This window comes from Lissotriton helveticus, chromosome 2_1 (assembly GCF_964261635.1).
Source record: "Lissotriton helveticus chromosome 2_1, aLisHel1.1, whole genome shotgun sequence".
NCBI lineage: Eukaryota > Metazoa > Chordata > Amphibia > Caudata > Salamandridae > Lissotriton > Lissotriton helveticus.
Window position 1 is genome coordinate 38,670,863 of NC_136059.1, and position 23,104 is coordinate 38,693,966.

At 52.8% G+C, this 23,104-nt stretch overlaps 1 protein-coding gene across 3 annotated transcripts in view; it reads right to left on the bottom strand.

Annotated features, from left to right (window-relative positions):
* Positions 1-23,104, bottom strand: part of LOC144817687 (long-chain-fatty-acid--CoA ligase ACSBG2-like) — a 1,080,196-nt gene that overhangs the window by 539,327 nt on the left and 517,765 nt on the right. The window contains exon 1 of one of the 3 annotated variants that reach the window (XM_078674433.1): positions 15,716-15,795. The exons of the other annotated variants lie outside the window; for them this stretch is intronic. Within the exon in view, the coding sequence (XP_078530559.1) occupies positions 15,716-15,752 (37 nt within the window). The 5' untranslated portion in view covers positions 15,753-15,795. Of the gene's footprint in view, positions 1-15,715; positions 15,796-23,104 lie in introns of those variants that run through there. 3 annotated transcript variants of the gene reach the window in all.

Sequence of the window (23,104 nt, forward strand, 5' to 3'; positions counted from 1 at the left end):
TTACCTTGTGTGAAAACTATCCACTCTTGTATAAGCCAAGTAAAGAGCAGCACTGTCATTCAGGGTCATGAATAATAGTTTCTTCCAAGAAGGATTGTCGTTTGGTTTCTTGTTAAAAAAAAAAAAAAAAAAAAAAAAAAGAATCGCACCACCAGATCCTATTTAACCCTCATGGTTTTCAAACTGAAATAGTATAGTAAATTATACTAATCCTAAATCCAGCACCCTCCTAAGGCAAGTCGTTGCAGCGACTTGCAAGCAAAAGAAATGCGTCGTAACGAAGTGTTCGTACTAATGCGGGAGTTAAAAAGGCATGCGTGCTATAAACGCATGTGTGAATCGGTCATACAATCAAGCTCATTTACTCATACAGCTCTTCTCAGAACTGCCTTGGCGACCAGCTCCTGCTGACTGGAGCCTGCTAGTTCAGCCAATACTGTTCCTGTGCTCGGACTAGTTAAGCAGGCACAGTGAACAAACTTTGGACAGCATGCAGCACACAAGGACGCCATCCGCAACCACCACCACCTCATCAGGGCTGCCAAGAAGACCTCCTTCAAAGACCACCTCGACAACAACGCAAACAGCAAGGAGCTCTTCAACATCGTGAAGGAACTCTCCAACACCAACGACATCCTGCCGTCGCAAGCCCTGTGCGACTTCCTCGCCACCTTCTTCCACCGCAAGATAGCAGACATCCACGACAGCTTCAACACCCAGACAGCCCCACAGACAGCCACACAACAGACCCTCTGCACACCATCGACCATGTCCCCTTGCTAGCCTGGACCAGCGTGAGCATCGATGACACCATTAAGACCATGAGCACAATCCTCGAGAAAATCGTTAAAACAGCTAACCCGATACCTCGAAGAGAACAGAATCCTGGACAATTCCCAGTCAGGGTTCCACAGCAACCACAGCACCGAGACTGCCCTCATCGTCGCCACCGACATCAGGACCGTGCTAGACAATGGGGAGACTGCAGCACTCATCCTCCTAGACCTCTCCGCCGCCTTCTACACAGTCTGTCACCGCACACTACGCGCACGCAAACTACTCAACGCTTCCACGCCGCAGGGATCCGAGATAAGGCTCTGGAATGGACCACCTCCTTCCTCTCCAGCAGAACCCAGAGCGTCCGCCTCCCCCCCCGTTCTGTTCCAAAGCCTCCGAGATCATCTGCGGCGTACCCAAGGATCCTCCTTCAGTCCGACAATGTTCAACATTTACATGGCCCCGCTTGCACAAGTCGCCCGACAGCACGACCTCAACATCATCTCCTAAGCTGACACTCAACTGATCCTCTCCCTCACCAAGGACCCCATCACCGCCAAAGCCAACCTGCATGAAGGAATGAAGGCAGTCGCCGACTGGATGAAGATCAGCCGTCTGAAGCTGAACTCTGACAAGACGGAGGTCCTCATCCTCGGCTCCAACCAGTCAGCCTGAGACGACTCCTGGTGGCCAACGGCACTGGGGGCAGCCCCAACGACCACGCACGCAACCTGGGAATCATCCTCGACTCAACGCTCTCAATGACCGAGCAAGTCAATGTAGTCTCCTCCTCCTGCTTCAACACCCTCCGCAAGATCTACAGATGGATCCCGACAGAAACAAGACTGTCACCCAGGACCTCGTCAGCAGCAGACTCGACTAAGGAAACGCCCTCTCTGTGGGAGCCCCGACCAAGCTCATCAATCGACTACAACGCATCCAAAATGCCTCGGCACGACTTATCCTCGATGTACCACAACACAGCCACATCCACCCCCACCAGAGAAACCTGCACTGGCTCCCCGTCAACAAAAGGATATCCTTCAAGCTCCTCATCCACGCACACAAGGCACTCCACAAAACCGGCCCAGCCTACCTCTACAGACGGCTCTCCTCCTACACCCCCAACCGCCAGCTACGCTCCGCCGACTTCTCCCTCGCCACCGTCCCGCGCATCCGAAGAACAACCACCGGCGGGAGATCCTTCTCCCACCTCGCCACCAAGACATGGAACACCCTCCCACTGAGCCTACGACAGACCCACGACCTGCTGACCTTCAGGAGGACACTAAAGACCTGGCTGTTCGATCAGTAGCGGCCCCCACCTCCCCCCAGCGCCTTGAGACCCTCGCGGGTATGTAGTGCACTTAACAAATGACTGATTGCAGGAGGCTCGCAATACTGACGCTGCTTCTGATACATTACCCTCCATTACCACCCCCCTACGGAAATGTAGGCCTTTCCCTCTATTGGAACTTATTTACAACCCCACACAGCAATTTATTGCTAATCAGGGCAGTTATAATCAGTTATTCTTGTCCCCTAAAATTAACAAAATGTATGCAATTAACAAGGCCCTCGTTCCATGTGTGTATATTTTAAATGTTTTAATATGATTTTGCATTATATATGTATGTTAAATATTTACGTTGTAAGTGGGCCCACCAGTTCCATGTGCCGCTTGTGTGCACGCCCTAAAATCATTTCAAAAGATGTCCCTGGTAACAAGTCACCTCTCAGCGTATCCAAATACAACAGCATATCGACAGTGGTAACAAGGCACCGGTCAGCGTATCAGGACACCACAGCATGTCGACAGTGGTAACAAGGCACCGGTCATCGTATCCAAACAGCATGTCAACCATGGTAACAAGGCGCCGGCCAATGTATCCAGACACCACAGCATGTCAACAGTGGTAACAAGACACCGGTCAGCTTATCCAGACACCACAGCATGTTAGCAGTAGTAATAAACTGCCAGTCAAGGAATCGAGACACTGCAGCAGGTCAGCAGTGGTAATAAACTGCCAGTCAAGGTATCCAGATACCACAGCCTGTCAGCAGTGGTAATAAACTGCCAGTCAAGGAATCCGGACACTGCAGCATGTCAGCAGTGGTCCTGTGGTAATAAGCCTCCAGTCAAGGTATCCAGACACCAAGCATGTCAGCAGTGGTAATAAACCGTCAGTCAATGCATCCAGACACCACAGCATGCCAGCAGTGGTAACAAGGCACCGGTCACCGTATCCGGATACCACAGCATGTCAACAGTGGTAATAGGCTGCCAGTCAATGCATCCAGACAGGTAGAGCTTGTAAAGTTACCATAAGGGTGAAACCAGTCTACGGATTCTTGTGCCCCAGTTCAGGTTGGACTAGTTCAGGCTGGACTGTTCCTACGGGGCCAGAGTCCAGACGTATTTGCATATGGCTGGGTTCAAACTGAGGATGCATGGTGGGCAGAATAATGATGTGTTGCATTGCTACCCTGAACGATTGCCAAGCATTCCTCCCAGCACCTTTTGTGTTTGCCTTAAGGTGACGGCCAGTGCATACAACACCACCAGAAACAAATAAGTTCGTACTAATAATTATGCTGTCAAACACAGCATGAATGACAAGAACTGATTGCAATGCCGCAGAGTCAAGAGTATCAAATAAAGGGAACCCAGTCGCTTTTTGTTTCTGCTGCTTATTTTATTTTGAGCAGATTACACCTGACGTTTTTTAATTCGTGGGTGTTGTAATCGTGGTTATAAATAAATCACAAGTTGCTTCACTTAAATAACCCAGTGTAATAGTCCGAGGGTATGTTTGGTCAAACACCAGAAACGAGTTTTTATGTACAAATTTTACAAATAACGTCTAAACAAACAATTAGAAGACAAAGCTATACATTACTATACATGTTTACATATGATTACATATAATAGACGAGTTGGAATTGAACCCTACTAACAATTTTTACCACCAGGCCGTTACTGTGTGACTTAAATGTAATTGGGGACTGGTTGCGCCAGGGCATGCCTTTTTCATAAACATTTGTGTGGAAAATCAAAACATTCAGTTAATAGCCCGTAGCGCATTAAATGTTCATATGCGGAAGTGAACAAACAAAGTATGAACAAGCCAACGCGTTTTCAAGCCTGTGTCTTGTTCGCCAGGCTTTTCTTCAGGGCTTTTGTTAGTTGGGTGCCTAAAAAAATCAGGGGGAGATACTTTTTAAGATGGGACCTTACATTTGCATCAGTTCTGCATCTTGAGCCGTTTGCGCTATATATTACCTTTGTGAGCTGTAGGTTGGATCTATCTTGCTTGGAACTCCAGGATAATAGATGGTTCTGCAGGGGTAAGAGGCACTTATTATCTCTATTGTCTATGTTTCTACAATCAGCTACCTGTCACGATGATTGAAAATGCCACAGGACTTACGTTTGTCCAAAGTCTTCGTTGTGTTATGGTGGGGAGTCTGTTTTTCTTTATTTCTTTTTTTCGTTTTGCTCCCGTTTCTCAGGGCGACTAAGGCAGGGTCTGTGTTAATGAAACGTGAGGGACTCCCTCAGTGATATGTTCATATATTTCCGAACTTTCTAATGAAATCCCCATGTTATAATTACTTACTTGGGGGTTTGGTCCGCGGGCCAGCCGCTGCTTTTTTCAGTTGTGCGGTGCCGCCTATGGCTTTGTTTTCGTTTGTCTCGCGTGTGACTGCAAGAATAGATTGGAAGGTTTTTAGGAATTGTACCGTGTTTGAGCCTCGTTTGCCCTGCGGTTGAGGACCCTTACCTTTGAATTTCTTTGGTACTCGTATTTTTTCTGCCTGCTCTCATGACGAACTGGTGTTCAATTATGTTTGGTCACATGACCCCTTCTATTTAATCATGTCATGTGTTCTGGGGATTGTGGGAGATGTAGTCCTAGGTTGGATTTTATGAGTCAGTATTTTTACAGCGGACACCAGTATGCGTTCAAATTTCGAATTGCTCGTTCAGTCCTGTGTTCACGCAGTTGGACTTCGCGATTAAGTATGCTTCTCTTCTCAATAACAGCGTTTCCGCAGAGTCAAGAAGCACAACCTTTGCAAACCAATGCGCTGAAGTCATAGCACTAGGAGTAACCGTCCCCTGCTCACAACTCTGGTTAAGAAGACTATCAGCACCGAGCACTTTAGCATTCTATGTTTTGTAACTTAATGTCCCTGCTGAACAGGCGCATGGCTTAAGACACTGAACAAAATCATATAAACTTGGCTGAAGAGGAGAAATTAAAATCCCAATGAGGATACTGTACGAGAACCGAGGCTAGCACCCTTCAGCCTCCCAGACCTCAGACACTTGAGAGCACAGACTCACAGCACCAGGGCGGGGGTGCCTCTCACCCTCAGCCTCCCAGACCTCAGACACTTGAGAGCAGACTCACAGCACCAGGGCGGGGGTGCCTCTCACCCCTCAGCCTCCCAGACCTCAGACACTTGAGAGCAGACTCACAGCACCAGGGTGGGGGTGCCTCTCACCCCTCAGCCTCCCAGACCTCAAACACTTGAGCAGACTCACAGCACCAGGGCAGGGGTGCCTCTCACCCTCAGCCTCCCAGACCTCAGACACTTGAGAGCAGACTCACAGCACCAGGGCGGGGGTGCCTCCCACCCCTCAGCCTCCCAGACCTCAAACACTTGAGAGCACAGACTCACAGCACCAGGGCAGGGGTGCCTCTCACCCTCAGCCTCCCAGACCTCAGACACTTGAGAGCAGACTCACAGCACCAGGGTGGGGGTGCCTCTCACCCCTCAGCCTCCCAGACCTCAAACACTTGAGCAGACTCACAGCACCAGGGCAGGGGTGCCTCTCACCCTCAGCCTCCCAGACCTCAAACACTTGAGCAGACTCACAGCACCAGGGTGGGGGTGCCTCTCACCCCTCAGCCTCTCAGACCTCAGACACTTGAGAGCAGACTCACAGCACCAGGGCGGGGGTGCCTCTCACCCTCAGCCTCCCAGACCTCAGACACTTGAGAGCAGACTCACAGCACCAGGGTGGGGGTGCCTCTCACCCCTCAGCCTCCCAGACCTCAGACACTTGAGAGCAGACTCACAGCACCAGGGTGGGGGTGCCTCCCACCCTCAGCCTCCCAGACCTCAGACACTTGAGAGCAGACTCACAGCACCAGGGCAGGGGTGCCTCTCACCCTCAGCCTCCCAGACCTCAAACACTTGAGCAGACTCACAGCACCAGGGCGGGGGTGCCTCTCACCCTCAGCCTCCCAGACCTCAGACACTTGAGAGCAGACTCACAGCACCAGGGCGGGGGTGCCTCTCACCCCTCAGCCTCCCAGACCTCAGACACTTGAGAGCAGACTCACAGCACCAGGGCGGGGGTGCCTCTCACCCCTCAGCCTCCCAGACCTCCCCCGACACCCGAGAGCACAGACTCACAGCACCAGGGCGGGGGTGCCTCCCACCCTCAGCCTCCCAGACCTCAGACACTTGAGAGCAGACTCACAGCACCAGGGTGGGGGTGCCTCCCACCCTCAGCCTCCCAGACCTCAGACACTTGAGAGCAGACTCACAGCACCAGGGTGGGGGTGCCTCTCACCCCTCAGCCTCCCAGACCTCAGACACTTGAGAGCAGACTCACAGCACCAGGGCGGGGGTGCCTCTCACCCCTCAGCCTCCCAGACCTCAGACACTTGAGAGCAGACTCACAGCACCAGGGCGGGGGTGCCTCCCACCCTCAGCGTCCAAGACCTCCCCCGACACCCGAGAGCACAGACTCACAGCACCAGGGCGGGGGTGCCTCTCACCCCTCAGCCTCCCAGACCTCAGACACTTGAGAGCAGACTCACAGCACCAGGGCGGGGGTGCCTCCCACCCTCAGCGTCCAAGACCTCCCCCGACACCCGAGAGCACAGACTCACAGCACCAGGGTGGGGGTGCCTCTCACCCCTCAGCCTCCCAGACCTCAGACACTTGAGAGCAGACTCACAGCACCAGGGCGGGGGTGCCTCTCACCCCTCAGCCTCCCAGACCTCAGACACTTGAGAGCAGACTCACAGCACCAGGGTGGGGGTGCCTCTCACCCCTCAGCCTCCCAGACCTCAGACACTTGAGAGCAGACTCACAGCACCAGGGTGGGGGTGCCTCTCACCCCTCAGCCTCCCAGACCTCAGACACTTGAGAGCAGACTCACAGCACCAGGGTGGGGGTGCCTCTCACCCCTCAGCCTCCCAGACCTCAGACACTTGAGAGCAGACTCACAGCACCAGGGCGGGGGTGCCTCTCACCCCTCAGCCTCCCAGACCTCAGACACTTGAGAGCAGACTCACAGCACCAGGGCGGGGGTGCCTCTCACCCCTCAGCGTCCCAGACCTCAGACACTTGAGAGCAGACTCACAGCACCAGGGCGGGGGTGCCTCTCACCCCTCAGCCTCCCAGACCTCAGACACTTGAGAGCAGACTCACAGCACCAGGGTGGGGGTGCCTCTCACCCCTCAGCCTCCCAGACCTCAGACACTTGAGAGCAGACTCTCAGCACCAGGGCGGGGGTGCCTCCCACCCTCAGCGTCCAAGACCTCCCCCGACACCCGAGAGCACAGACTCACAGCACCAGGGTGGGGTTGCCTCCCACCCTGAGCCTCTCAGACCTCCCCTGACATCCGAGAGCACAGACTCACAGCACCAGGGCGGGGGTGCCTCACCCCTCAGCCTCCCAGGCCTCCCCCCATACCCGAGAGCACAGACTCACAGCACCAGAGCGGGGGTGCCTCCCACCCTCAGCCTCCCAGAGCTCAGACACTTGAGAGCAGACTCACAGCACCAGGGTGGGGGTGCCTCTCACCCCTCAGCCTCCCAGACCTCAGACACTTGAGAGCAGACTCACAGCACCAGGGCGGGGGTGCCTCCCACCCTCAGCCTCCCAGAGCTCAGACACTTGAGAGCAGACTCACAGCACCAGGGTGGGGGTGCCTCTCACCCCTCAGCCTCCCAGAGCTCAGACACTTGAGAGCAGACTCACAGCACCAGGGTGGGGGTGCCTCTCACCCCTCAGCCTCCCAGACCTCAGACACTTGAGAGCAGACTCTCAGCACCAGGGCGGGGGTGCCTCCCACCCTCAGCGTCCAAGACCTCCCCCGACACCCGAGAGCACAGACTCACAGCACCAGGGTGGGGTTGCCTCCCACCCTGAGCCTCTCAGACCTCCCCTGACATCCGAGAGCACAGACTCACAGCACCAGGGCGGGGGTGCCTCACCCCTCAGCCTCCCAGGCCTCCCCCCATACCCGAGAGCACAGACTCACAGCACCAGAGCGGGGGTGCCTCCCACCCTCAGCCTCCCAGAGCTCAGACACTTGAGAGCACAGACTCACAGCACCAGGGCGGGGGTTCCTCCCACACTCAGCCTCCCAGGCCTCCCCCCATACCCGAGAGCACAGACTCACAGCACCAGAGCGGGGGTGCCTCCCACCCTCAGCCTCCCAGACCTCAGACCTCAGACACTTGAGAGCACCAACTCACAGCACCAGGGAGAGGGTGCCTCCCACCCCTCAGCCTCCCAGACCTCCCCCGACACCCGAGAGCACAGACTCACAGCTCCAGGGCGGGGGTGCCTCCCACCCCACAGCCTGCAGCCTCATCTCCACCTGTACTGCTCAGTGACAGCCGGTCTCCGGCCTCATCTCCACCTGTACAGCTCAGTGACAGCCAGTCTGCAGCCTCTCCCCTCCACCTGTACGGAGACACTTAAAAACAGGGAAGGTGCGATTGCGCAACCCCTGGTTAGCTCCTGAGGCGTGAGCAGAATTGCACAGCCAATAATTTGTGGATCTTTCATCTCATGTGACCGCTATTTACAGACTCCGAAATTGGAAATTTTAATAATATCGTCGTTTTTTTATTTGTGTTGTGGAGGGGGACTCTGACCAAATTTACTTTGCTACTTACCTGGTGTTGGGGGTCACGAAGGGGCTTCTTTGGTGTGATTAAGACGCTAAGGGGAGTGAATAGACTCCAGCAGCTGCCCGGACGGACGCTATTTTAGGTGGTCCAGGGTCAGCGCTCTAGCCTTTTCCCCCGGAGACACTTAAAAACAGGGATGGCACGTACGTGCAGCGGACGAGCACAGCAGGCGCGCCAAAGGCAAGCTCGTCTGCACTCGTCCGCACCTCGACCGCGCCTGGGGCCACTACCCCTGCCATTTGTAACCCAGATTCCCTATCTACTATTGTCTATACAAAAAGTGAGCTTCTAGGGCTGAATAGAGTGGACAGAAGCTCAGAGTGTCCTTGCCTCTCGTTATATGAAAACTGGATAGACAACCCTACGTACTGCAAACATTGTAATACTAGCCTACCAAGACCCATGCTTAGTAAGGTTGGGAATGTAACAAGGAAGGAAACAGGTGGTCGGAAAATGAACTCCACACAGAATATGAGACGGATCCTCATCAATGCGCGATCTATGGTCAAACATACTACAGAATGCGCCACCCTGATTGAAGACCTAGGGGTTAAAGTGGCATTTATTACTGAAGCCTGGACGGATGATGTATCCGGCCCGGATATAGTTAAGGCTTCACCTCCTGGCTTTTTATGCCATACAGTCAACAGGCAGGGTAAGAAAGGAGGGGGGTTGGCAGTAATGTATCATGACTATCAAAATGACGTTTAAAACAATCACCAAGGGGGGTTGTGAAGCCTTGAGCTCTCTCCCTCTCATACAGGAGAGTTTCAGGGGAGTTTTATTATACCGGCCACCAGGACCGAGGAAATCCTTCTTTGACCTAGTATGCAATTTGATGGAGGAAGGTATAAGTGACAGATCATTCTCCATTCTGGGTGACTTCAATTTCCACCTGGAAGATCTTGGAGACCCAGACACAAAGGAGTTACTGGATCTCATGAACGGACTCGATCTCCCACAAATAGTTAAAGGAGCCACCCACACAGCTGGTCATACGCTGGATGGGATTTTTTCAAACAACCCACAGCTATTGGTGATGAATATATATCCGGTAGTATGGTCGGATCACTCAGCCATTCTATTTGAGATAGCCCCTGTGGTGAATCAAAATAACGCAAAATCAGCAACAAAAATTACCTACTCACGCGCATGGAATAAGATTGAAGCTAAAGAACTATCAGACATACTGGAATCTTCCCTACCATCCTTGTCTGGTGAGGTGGATGTAGCTATTGCTAGTTTTGATGAGTGGATCAAAGCCTGCAACAAGCTCGCCCCTAAGAAACGTTTTGGCGGTAAAAGGACTCATCCTTCTGCCCCTTGGAATACTCCCAATTTAAAAGCGCAGAAATGTCTATGTAAACACTCAGAGAATGAAGGAAGAGTTATAAGAGGAGAAAACTAAATATAAAGATTGCCTACGGGCATATAAGCAACTGCTGGTGACATCTAAGCAAGAATACTTTGCGCCTCAAATTAAGTTAGCAGAAAACTCAAAGGAACTTTTTTAAATTGTCTGTCAATTGGCCAATCCTCATCCACCTAAAGTATTAGAGAGTCAGGAACTCTGATAAAATTGCTAAATACTTCTTAGATAAAGTGGAAGACATTTTTTCAATTTTTAATAATGCTAACAATAATCTGTCTTGTGATTCAGGTGCGGACCTAATCCTAACCCCGCAAACACAATACGCTTTAGTGCAATTTCCCCTGCTGAGCGACACGGACACTGTTGCGCTTCTGCATAAAGTGAAATCTGGGTCTCCTTATGACCCCTGCCCTGTCAAAATTGCTAAAATGACTTCTCAGGTGGTTAAGTCAATGCGGACGCCCCTTTTTAACAGGGTATTGGAGGAGGGCAGCTTCCTAGCACACTGGAAGATGGCTTCCTTGATCCCTCTGCTAAAGAAACCTAACTTGGACCCCACAGATGTTCGTAACTTCAGGCCCATCTCTCGGCTACCCTTTCCAGCCAAAATGCTGGAAAAAATGGATAAACAAATATCGGAGTAGCTACCTATATGAGGCGGAGGTGCTTGACTGTACGCAATATGGCGTCCGGGAGGGTCATAGTACAGAAACGGCTCTCCTTAAATCAACTGATGAGATTAGGAAAACGTTAGATCAGGGGGGTAAAGCAGCAATGATCATGCTTGATCTCTCCGCAGCGTTTGACACGGTCCATCACTCATTGTTGATGGACCGTTTGTCAGCCTGCGGAGTAAAGAACGCTGCCTGGAAGGTTCTAAAATCTTTCCTGTCTGAGCGGAATCAGATAGTAGCCCTCGGAGAGTTCTGTTCAACTCCATTCCAACTGCCTTGTGGGGTCGCTCAGGGATCATCACCAAGTCCAACCTTATTTAATGTGTACGTATCGTCCCTGGCCCCATTGATAAGATCTTACGGGTTCCAGCTTACATCTTATGCGGACGATACGCAGATAGTGGTATCCCTCCTCCCTGGATTAGAAGGAGCAGTTAGCCACAAGTTACAGGATTGTATGGAAGCAGTTGGACTATGGATGACCAGCAATTGTCTAAAATTAAATTCAGACAAAACTGAGGTCATCCTCTTTGGTAATGACATCAGTATCTGGACACCAAAATGCTGGCCAAACTCCCTGGGTCCTCTACCGGTTCCATCCCCACAGGTGAAGAACCTGGGATTCCATCTAGATGACAGATTGGATATGAGAAAACAAATAAATGTGGTGGTATCTTCCACGATGTTTACTATTAGAACCACTAAGAAAATTCTCCCCCTTGTGCCCAAGTAGAGTCGGCAGACGGTGGTTACTGCACTTGTCATGTCAAGACTTGATTACTGCAACAGCCTCTATTTAAACATCCAAGAGAGGTTGTTGCAGAGGTTACAGTTGCTGCAGAACACAGCTGCCAGGCTGATTTCTGGCATACCCAAATTCTCCCCCATCTCTAGCGAAATTCGTAGACTGCACTGGTTGCCGGTAAGACAATGGATACATTTTAAAGCTTTATGCCATGTCTTTAAATCTCTTCAGAAGCAGGGTCCACTCTATCGCCAAGATCACTTGCAATGGTAATCACCATCTAGATCTTTGCGTTCATCAGGGCAAAGATTGGTAAGAGTGCCACTGGTGAAGAAGGCTCGGCGGGGGGGTAAGAGATTTATGGTTGGGGCAGCAAAACTTTGGAACCAGCTCCCCGTTCATCAGATGCTGTACCGAACTACTCCCGTTCAGAAAAATGCTTAAAACCTGGTTATTCTAGATATATGTCTATGATTGTGCACCCTACTTCTCCTTAGGGACAGCAGATAGCGCCAGGACACCCTCGGGTAACAGATGCGCTTTACAAATCAATTAACATAACATAACATGAGTGACAGTCTGCAGCCTCTCCCCTCCACCTGTACAGCTCAGTGACAGCCAGTCTGCAGCCTCTCCCCTCCACCTGTACAGGTGAGTGACAGCCAGTCTGCAGCCTCTCCCCTCCACCTGTACAGGTGAGTGACAGCCAGTCTGCAGCCTCTCTCCTCCACCTGTACAGGTGAGTGACAGCCAGTCTGCAGCCTCTCTCCTCCACCTGTACAGGTGAGTGACAGCCATTCTGCAGCATCTCTCCTCCACCTGTACAGGTGAGTGACAGCCAGTCTGCAGCCTCTCTCCTCCACCTGTACAGGTGAGTGACAGCCAGTCTGCAGCCTCTCCCCTCCACCTGTACAGCTCAGTGACAGCCAGTCTGCTGCCTCTCTCCTCCACCTGTACAGCTCAGTGACAGCCAGCCTCTCCCCTCCACCTGTACAGCTCAGCGACAGCCAGTCTGCAGCCTCAGCTCCACCCGTACAGCTCAGTGACAGCCAGCCTCTCCCCTCCACCTGTACAGCTCAGTGACAGCCAGTCTGCAGCCTCTCCCCTCCACCTGTACAGCACAGTGACAGCCAGTCTGCTGCCTCTCCCCTCCACCTGTACATCTCAGTGACAGCCAGCCTCTCCCCTCCACCTGTACAGCTCAGTGACAGCCAGTCTCCAGCCTCCTCTCCACCTGTACAGCTCAGTGACAGCCAGTCTCCAGCCTCTCCCCTCCACCTGTACAGCTCAGTGACAGCCAGTCTCCAGCCTCCTCTCCACCTGTACAGGTCAGTGACAGCCAGTCTCCGGTCTCATCTCCACCTGTACAGGTCAGTGACAGCCAGTCTGCAGCCTCCTCTCCACCTGTACAGGTCAGTGACAGCCAGTCTCCAGCCTCCTCTCCACCTGTACAGGTCAGTGACAGTCAGTCTGCATCATCTCCCCTCCACCTGTACAGGTGAGGGACAGCCAGTCTCCAGCCTCTCCCCTCCACCTGTACAGCTCAGTGACAGCCAGCCTCTCTCCTCCACCTGTACAGGTGAGTGACAGCCAGTCTGCAGCCTCTCTCCTCCACCTGTACAGGTGAGTGACAGCCAGTCTGCAGCCTCTCCCCTCCACCTGTACAGCTCAGTGACAGCCAGTCTGCTGCCTCTCTCCTCCACCTGTACAGCTCAGTGACAGCCAGCCTCTCCCCTCCACCTGTACAGCTCAGCGACAGCCAGTCTGCAGCCTCAGCTCCACCCGTACAGCTCAGTGACAGCCAGCCTCTCCCCTCCACCTGTACAGCTCAGTGACAGCCAGTCTGCAGCCTCTCCCCTTCACCTGTACAGCTCAGTGACAGCCAGTCTGCAGCCCCTCCCCTCCACCTGTACAGCTCAGTGACAGCCAGTCTGCAGCCTCAGCTCCACCCGTACAGCTCAGTGACAGCCTCTCCCCTCCACCTGTACAGCTCAGTGACAGCCAGTCTGCAGCCTCTCCCCTCCACCTGTACAGCTCAGTGACAGCCAGCCTCTCCCCTCCATCTGTACAGCTCAGTGACAGCCAGTCTCCAGCCTTATCTCCACCTGTACAGCTCAGTGACAGCCAGCCTCTCCCCTCCACCTGTACATCTAAGTGACAGCCAGCCTCTCCCCTCCACCTGTACAGCTCAGAGACAGCCAGTCTCCAGCCTCCTCTCCACCTGTACAGCTCAGTGACAGCCAGTCTGCAGCCTCTCCCCTCCACCTGTACAGCTCAGTGACAGCCAGCCTCCAGCCTCCTCTCCACCTGTACAGGTCAGTGACAGTCAGTCTGCAGCCTTTCCCATCCACCTGTACAGCTCAGAGACAGCCAGTCTCCAGCCTCCTCTCCACCTGTACTGCTCAGTGACAGCCAGTCTCCAGCCTCCTCTCCAGCCTCCTCTCCACCTGTACAGGTCAGTGACAGTCAGTCTCCAGCCTCTCCCCTCCACCTGTACAGCTCAGTGACAGCCAGCCTCTCCCCTCCACCTGTACAGGTGAGTGACAGCCAGTCTCCTGCCTCTCCCTTACACCTGTACAGCTCAGTGACAGCCAGTCTGCAGCCTCTCCCCTCCACCTGTAGAGATCAGTGACAGCCAGTCTGCAGTCTCCCCTCCACCTGTACAGGTGAGTGACAGCCAGCCTCCAGCCTCCCCTCCACCTGTACAGGTGAGTGACAGCCAGCCTCTCCCCTCCACCTGTACAGGTGAGTGACAGCCAGTCTGCAGCCCCTCATCTCCAACTGTACACGTCAGTGACAGCCAGCCTCTCCCCTCCACCTGTACAGGTGAGTGCCAGTCTCCAGCCTCCTCTCCACCTGTACAGGTCAGAGACAGCCAGTCTCCAGCCTCCTCTCCACCTGTACAGGTCAGTGACAGTCAGTCTCCAGCCTCTCCCCTCCACCTGTACAGCTCAGTGACAGCCAGCCTCTCCCCTCCACCTGTACAGGTGAGTGACAGCCAGTCTCCAGCCTCTCTCCTCCACAGCTCAGTGACAGCCAGTCTGCAGCCTCTCCCCTCCACCTGTAGAGATCAGTGACAGCCAGTCTGCAGTCTCCCCTCCACCTGTACAGGTGAGTGACAGCCAGCCTCCAGCCTCCCCTCCACCTGTACAGGTGAGTGACAGCCAGCCTCTCCCCTCCACCTGTACAGGTGAGTGACAGCCAGTCTGCAGCCCCTCATCTCCAACTGTACACGTCAGTGACAGCCAGCCTCTCCCCTCCACCTGTACAGGTGAGTGCCAGTCTCCAGCCTCCTCTCCACCTGTACAGGTCAGTGACAGTCAGTCTGCAGCCTCTCCCCTACACCTGTACAGCTCAGTGACAGCCAGTCTGCAGCCCCTCCCCTCCACCTGTACAGCTCAGTGACAGCCAGCCTCTCCCCTCCACCTGTGCAGGTGAGTGACAGCCAGTCTTCAGCAACTCTCCTCCACAGCTCAGTGACAGCCAGTCTTCAGCCTCTCCCCTCCATCTGTAGAGATGAGTGACAGCCAGTCTGCAGTCTCCCCTCCACCTGTACAGGTGAGTGACAGCCAGCCTCCAGTCTCCCCTCCACCTGTACAGGTGAGTGACAGCCAGCCTCCAGTCTCCCCTCCACCTGTACAGGTGAGTGACAGCCAGCCTCCAGCCTCCCCTCCACCTGTACAGGTGAGTGACAGCCAGCCTCCAGCCTCCCCTCCACCTGTACAGGTGAGTGACAGCCAGCCTCCAATCTCCCCTCCACCTGTACAGGTGAGTGACAGCCAGCCTCCAGCCTCCCCTCCACCTGTACAGGTGAGTGACAGCCAGCCTCCAGCCTCCCCTCCACCTGTACAGGTGAGTGACCGCCAGTCTGCAGCCTCCCCTCCACCTGTACAGGTGAGTGACAGCCAGCCTCCAGCCTCCCCTCCACCTGTACAGGTGAGTGACAGCCAGCCTCCAGCCTCCCCTCCACCTGTACAGGTGAGTGACAGCCAGCCTCCAATCTCCCCTCCACCTGTACAGGTGAGTGACAGCCAGCCTCCAGCCTCCCCTCCACCTGTACAGGTGAGTGACAGCCAGCCTCCAGCCTCCCCTCCACCTGTACAGGTGAGTGACAGCCAGTCTGCAGCCTCCCCTCCACCTGTACAGATGAGTGCCAGTCTCCACCCCACCCACCGGTCTGAGCCCTCGTCCCCTCACCTGTGCCCGCGCCGTGCCTGCTGCTGCCACTCCCCATGGTGAGCCGGGTGCAGTGCCAGCCTCACTGGAGATGCCTCGGTGTGCTGGACCTGGGACACGCCCTCTGCCGCGGCCCTAGCGCCGCCCACAGGTGAGGGCGGCACCTGGGCGGGGGCACAGGCACAAAGAGGCGCTGCCTGAGAGGATGGACAGACTGCAGCGGCTTCTAATGCGCCGCCTGTGGCTGGCACGGGGTCCGCTCTGGAGGGGCCGGTGCTCGCCTTCTACGATGTGTCCAGGATCAAACCGCGCTACGTGTCCTCGCGCTGCTGCAGCGGCCACACCTTGATCGCAATGGAGCATTGTGGTCAACAAACCAGGCTGGACAACAAACCCTTCCCCAAGTGAAACCTGCTCGGTTTCTAATCAGACTCTCAGTAGCAGCGTCAACACAGTTGTTAATGCTCCCAGCGTTACCGAGGCTGCAGGGGCAGAGGTTCAAGAGTGCGCCCAGGAGCACACAGGTTGCCCCTCGGGAGGCCGCGCTGGCCTCAGTTCCACATCTGCACCAGTCCACTGTGATCGGACAGAGGCCCGGCCCCGCCCCCCCGGGGGCTGGGGCTCCCAGAGGCAGGGTTGGGTATCAGGGGAACTGGTCCAGCGGGTCAGAGGTCAAGTGTCCCGGCTCCAGGCATGCCAGGGCTTAGGAGCGCTAGTTACGCATATGTATTTATTTATTCATCACAGGTCACGTCACGTGTCAACTTAAAACAAGCATTGGCATAGCCAACAGGTCTCCTTTGGGACCTTCTAAGTGTTTAGTCATGCAACAGTTGATGTGGTTGCACTAGGGAATGGCGCTGGATGACTAAATACTTGTAAGGTCCCAAAGGTGAGACCTATTAGTTATGCCAATGCGTGTTTCGTGGCGAATGTTTGTCACCCCCAAAACCCCAGCCTGAGCCCACCCGTCAACCTCTTCTCCGTGTCCCAGTGTCAGGTCTGCGACTGGCCCATTGGCGTTTTATTTTGATATTTTGCCAAATAACGAAAGTAACCGGGGGAATATTTGCCTTGTAAATGTGCTGTGTGTACTTGATCCGGGCTCGGGAGCGCGCAGCTCGAGCTCGCGTGGGTTCACAGCGGGCCTCGGATGAAGCAGGGACCCTCGAGTGAAGGGGAGGGGACGCCAGCATCTGGCCATCAGGTCGTGTCCGTGTGTCCGAAGGTTCCCGGGATCAGCAGCTGTGAAGGAGATTGTATACAGTCTAGTGAGGGGCTCGTGTCTGTTTTCATGTCCCCACTTTCCACGCACGCACGAGGGAACGGAGCCAGGGTCTTTTAAGAGCGCGTCCCAAACTCACACAGTTTACCGAGTGGGGCAGCCGGGACTGGCGGCTTCAAAGGCCACAGTTTAGGGAGAGTTCGCTTAGCTCGCCCTCTGTGGGGCGCAGTCGTATGCTTTGTGCCTTCTGCTCTTCAACCCCTCAATCTCCCCCACCGCCCCTTCTTTTCTGGCCTCATTGACCAGGAGCCGGCTGGCCGTATTTATTCACCCAACAAGCTCTGGCGCTGTAGATTGTGAGGGGAACCTTGGTTTTGGGTACCAGATTAGAAGTATAATCCATGCCAGGCTCGTCTCTGTAAACGCGGAATGTCTACGACGTCCAATAAGTGTCACCCCTTTTCTTTAGGTACAAAACCAAAGGTTTGAAGTACCCTTTGTGTCCCTGTCCTAGCACTGCTATGACAATCATTCGGCATTGTGTACATAACATGCGAGTTTGGAGAGTGGTATGAGAATCTTTCTATACACACACGTGTCAGTCTGTCCGTCCATCCATCTGCGCTTCTCTCGCAGGCTGTACATCTGCTGCCCTGCTCGTGAATGCATCTTAATTCCACTGCCAGGGCAGGCGAGGGCTCTGTGCCCCTCCCTCACTGCTGGGGTTCACAGAGGTCCTAGGGGCCGTGTTTATATTTCAGGATTGGGCAGCGAGTGAGCATTGGGTTTGGGCCCTGGGTGATTCGCCGTCTAACGAAAGAAGGGGCGAGGGCTGAGGCGGTGTTTGTCTTGGGCCTACTTCTCAAATTACTAGAGAATTACCCTTAGCTCTGCGTGTAATATTTTAGGGTTATTCCATCAGTATGGCCGCTGAAGCGCTGCGTGGCAGGCACACGGGCACTTGTCTCTGCTTAAAAGATAACGAGGGGTTATGGTCCACCATCCCCGCTGATATCACTTTACTTTTCAGCTCGAAAAGTGGACACTGACCACTTTTTCACACTTAGGAGCAGGAAGTTTGAGAATAGATAAACTGAAACACAAATTCGAAAAACAAAAACACACAACTGCAGTATTTTGTGTCCGAAATTATATTTAATGTAAATAATTACGTATTTGAAAATTTGTCTTAAGTATTCATCTTGAACAGAAACAGGAATAAAATGTCCAATAGCAATTTGCAACCGGTTTGTTCGGGTCCATGAGGTAAAGAGGCATTTGGGTCGACTATTGCATAACTGTGGAGAACAATAATCACTTCTTTTTAGATGCACATCAGAAGTTATTGAATAGTAGTTTTGTTTATTCGGGCAAGTGTCACTTACCCCATTTTTGTATTAGGCGTGGTGCCAAAGAAGATAGGCGCCACAGATAGACCAGTCAAAATATATTGTCCTAATTAAATCTAATATTGAATAAATCAGCATTAACAGGTTAACATGCATCTGACATCCTTTATATTGTCAATAAAGTGAAGAACCGGTAAAACCCACTTACTAGGTCTCGGCGACGGGGGTAACACCCAAGTCTTCCATACTCAGTAAAAGGAGACACAGGAGCCTTTGTCTGCAGGAGGAACCCACATTTATTCAATAGCCCGGGCTATGGAACAGAGTCCCAAGCTAGTCCGAGACAAGACAGAAGAGGCTGCTGCTTCACTCTGCAGCTTACAAGCCTTTTATACATTTTCATCCCAGTCTTTTTACTGTTAGTTCATTGTTTAATCAGGGCAGTGTTTGCAGTTGATAACCAGATCCAGACTATGTTTGGTGATGGTGACCTGGTCAAGGCTTGGTACACAAATCATTGTTCACTCTGCTTTGATCAAGGCTTAGTCTTTCAGGTCATTGTTCAATTGCCTTGATCAAAGCCTGGTCTTTCAAGTCATTGTTTAATCACCTTGATCAAGGCCCAGCAGTCAGACCACTGTCCAGATAACCGGATCACGGTGTCAAGGATGTTTACCAGGCTGGGAGCAGGAGATGGAAAACAAATTATTTACTCAGTTGGGGAGAGCCCAGTAGTGGGTGTGAGAAGTTAGTCTGGCATATGATGTCCACTAGTTCTAGTGGGCACCTTGCACCAGTCTAAACGACCCTTACTGATGGTGGTTTTAAAGTCAACCTTATAGAAAGCTATTCTAGTGGTAGCTTGAACCAGCAGTCATAGGCTAAGACTTCAGTAGACGAATTAAGCAAGTTGTTTTACCATATATAATCCATTTAATACCAAATGAAAGGACACCACACAAGGTATATATCAAATATATACGTATTTAATCTTAACAAAACCCCTCTGCACTCTTTATGAGGTCAGAGGTAAAAATACAATACAAGTCACACAGTTAATATACAATAAGTTGCACAGTATACATTATGCCCAAGGGGCGTCACGAACCATATACTAAGAAAGTGGTATAAGTACCACGTGAGAGTTAGAAAGCAAGCCTAGGGCCTGTAGAATCGCTGGGGCTACACTAAGCAACCAAAGGTTAAGAAGTAGGAGACCCACGGGAGTCGCGTGCAGTGTCTAAACACAGGTGCAGACTCCCATTGATTTTCTATGGAGTTCGTGAAAGTTACAAATTAAGGAAACTTCCGGATGGACTAGGACAGAACCCACGGAAGCCGGGTACATAGGTGTCTTTTGATGTCGGGTTTCGTCGTCGTTTTCTTTGGAGAGCTGCAAAGAAGTGCTGCAGGCGACCAGAGGAAAAGTGTCCGGGTGGATCCAAGGGTGGATTGGAGATGTGAAGAACCTGAAAGCAGAGGGGACAGAGTCTGGGTCACTAGCCAGTGACCAGGAAGGAACCAGGCGATGTCGGGTGCTTTAAGGTGAAGGTGAGTTTGTCTCTTCAGCCACGAGGTCCAGGAGGCATAGACCATGACCAGGAGCTGGATTCGAACTGTCCCACAATGGATCTAGATGACTGCAGCATCAGTATCCGGATTGGACCCAACAGGCCTTTACAACCGCAACCCACGCAGGACGTCCAGATTGGCTCTGTTGCAGATCAGCAAGGTCTGTGGCGCTTCTCCTTTGCAGGGAAGCTGGGGCAAGCCTGGAGCAACCAGGATCGCAAATTAGATACAAGATGGCGTCTTCAGGGGGGCTCATTAGCCAACGGACAAGGAACATGGAAGACGCGTCGAGCACAAATGTAAAGGTAGGGCCCACGGGACACTTGTGGAGTGTGGGGGCCTGGGCTTCGGGCCAAATGATGCTCGGGGCTGGGGCTTCTCGTACCCCAATGCACAACTTACTGAGGTTTCAGAAAAGGAGAGTGCAGGTAGCAAAATGCAGGATGTCCAAGATGTCCGGTCCCACGTCTCTCGTGTCTGCCTCTGGTCTCAGCTTTGATGTGGGTCGGGGTCAGAGAAGTCTGGAAGTCCAGCTCTTGAGTCGCAGTCTTTGGGGTCCGGCGGGAGCCTTGAAACTGCAGACCGGCAAAGTTGCTGTTGGAAGCGATCTCCCTTGTGGTCAAGGAGTGACCACCCTGTTCAAACAGGCACCAACTTCTAGTCAGAATAGAATGTCGAAGGTCCAAGAGTTCTGTATCAAAGTTTCGTTCCAGGATAATCTGAAGTCCTGGGGACACAGCTCCTATACTTATTCTAAGGACGGGGGCTGGATTACCTGAATAGGTACCTCCTATGGGTGGACCTGAGAAGGGGGTGGTTACACCCCTTTTCCTTTGTGCAGTTTCGCACCAGAGCTGGGGCTGGAGTGCCCCAACAACTGGTTTGAACCGGGCTATGCATGGAGCACCTTGTGTGCCCCAGGAAGTGTCTAGATGCATTCACTGAATGCAGCCCTCCCTTCCCCCAATACACAAAACCCTTGTCTGGGGAGGAAACCTATTGTCCAGGCCGCCCTTGCTGGAGTTTACCCCAGCAACAGGAGGTTAGACTCAAGTCTGTGGCAGCAGCATCCATTTCTGCGAGGCTGAGGCTCTGTTTAACTTTAACCGGGTAAAGCAGTAACATACACGTCTTTTCCCTCTAGAAGGGTGGAATGCTACCCCCGCCGCCAGAATTGGCCGGGGGGGGAGGGGATGGGGGTAGTATTCCAGAGTGTTTGACACCTTACACAACACTTTTTGATAAACCCAAACCAAAGTTAGCATTAATCGCAAGGATGATAATGCACTTAAGAGTATATGGTATGGCTATATCATTGAACAGCTATAAGGAGATGCTTCCGAAAGCTGCAGAGGGGCTCAGCTCATGCTAGGGCACCCTCTCACATAAAACCAAGCACTCTGCCTCCAGGATTGTCGAGGCCTACCATAGGAGTGGCTTACTAGTGTATATGTGTCTATATGTAAAGGTAGATATAGGTATACTATATCTAAGTAAGGGGTGATTCAAACTGACTCCACAGGTCTGTTCACACAGCCTGGGTAAGGTGGTGTAAAGGCAAACCAGGGGTGGCACAATACATGCTGCAGCCCCTGGTAGGCCTAGGGTGCACCTATGCCCTGGGTACCTATGGTGCATTATACGGGGGCTCACAAGGGTGACCCAGTAACCAATCTGGTATGTACCTAAAGTACATGGAGTCCATTTTATAGAGAAAGCAGATAGTCTGGGGCACTGAATAGCAAGGTCCCAGGCCAACTAAGTCGAAAACCAGCAAAACACCAGGAAAAAAGTTGGTGTAACCATATAGTCAGATTCCATCTTACTACAGTGGGAACTTGGGGAAGGACATTCATTGGCACCTACAAAATCATAGACCGTAAACAAACCCGAAAGATAGCATCAGTTTGAGTGCATGTGAAAGTGCACACCCGATTGTTGGTTTGTGGGTTCTGCTGGTTCGCGGTTTACTTGTCTCACAACATGGTGTGATTGTTCAGCCATTTCCTACTGGAGCTGCACCTAGGACGGGGGCGTGCCTTCTAACTCCATCACCAGGTGCGCCCTTCCATCTTACCAGGGCCAGGTACGATTCTCAATATTAATTTCCCATCGTGCTGTTCCTTGTTTTTGCTACAGTCTGGAAGCAGGGGGGCTTCTTACATCATAAGAGGAGTTCCTGCTACCGGGCAGCGCTTCAGATGATACAAGCGATGTAATTTGCACGAAGGGGAGAAGCTAGGAGCTGGCAGCGCCACGTTTAGAAGCACAGAACTGGAGACAGCATTTTGCGGGGGAACAAGGTGCTGAAAACACCATGATTCGGAGAAACCATGCGCTAGAAACATCACGATGGGGAGAAACGAGGAGCTGGAAACTGCACGACAAGGAGAAACAAGGCGCTGGAAACAGCATAACGAGGAGAAGAAAAGGGCTGGAAACAACTTGAAGGGGAGAAACAAGGGTCTAGAAGCAGCACAATAAGAACAAGAGACTCGATGCCGATGAGCAGTCCTGCAGTTCTCCCCGGGGCACAAGCAGGCATCCACTTCTGTCAGGACAGCTGATTGCACCAAAAAAACAGAAGTGGATGCCTGCTTGTGCCCTGGGGGAACTTACAGCAAAAAAACAAAAGCTTGTGGGACAGCAGGAGGCGGCGCGGCAGCAGGGGGGAAGTGGGGGGCCTGCATTTGCGGGAGCGATAATTGCTGCCATATGGCGGCGCGCGTTCCTGCAAGTAGATTGCCTCATGTGCACATGTTGCAATTGATGGCAATGGAACGCGTGCACGTTTTTGGCAGAAAAGCCAAATCGATCGGAAAAGGTCTTTTTACCTATCAGCACATGGGCGCTGCGTAGGCGAGACCCAAAAAACTCTTTGAATTCATTTGGGCGCCAGAGTTAATTTGCTGAACTAGTTTTGTAAGCGAGCAGGAAAGGTGATAAAGTGACTGGAGCGGAGTATGGGCAGGTTTCACACTCACTCTACGCCGAGGTATATCTTAAAATGGCACCGATCACAGCGGAGAGTTTAAAATAAGATTGTGAAAACATGCCCCAAGTGTCTGTCCTCTTGCTGCCCCATGAACGACTCTTGACGTCTCCACGTGAAGCCAGGTGCAGCCGCAGACCTAAACTTCACTGGACGAGGGGCACTGCCGCCGGAACACCGGTTCTAGCGCTGTGAAGCCCTGTGCACTCATCCAGCACAGCAGCAGAGCTCGAATCCTCTCTGGATGAGGGGCTCTGCTACCGGCACACCCG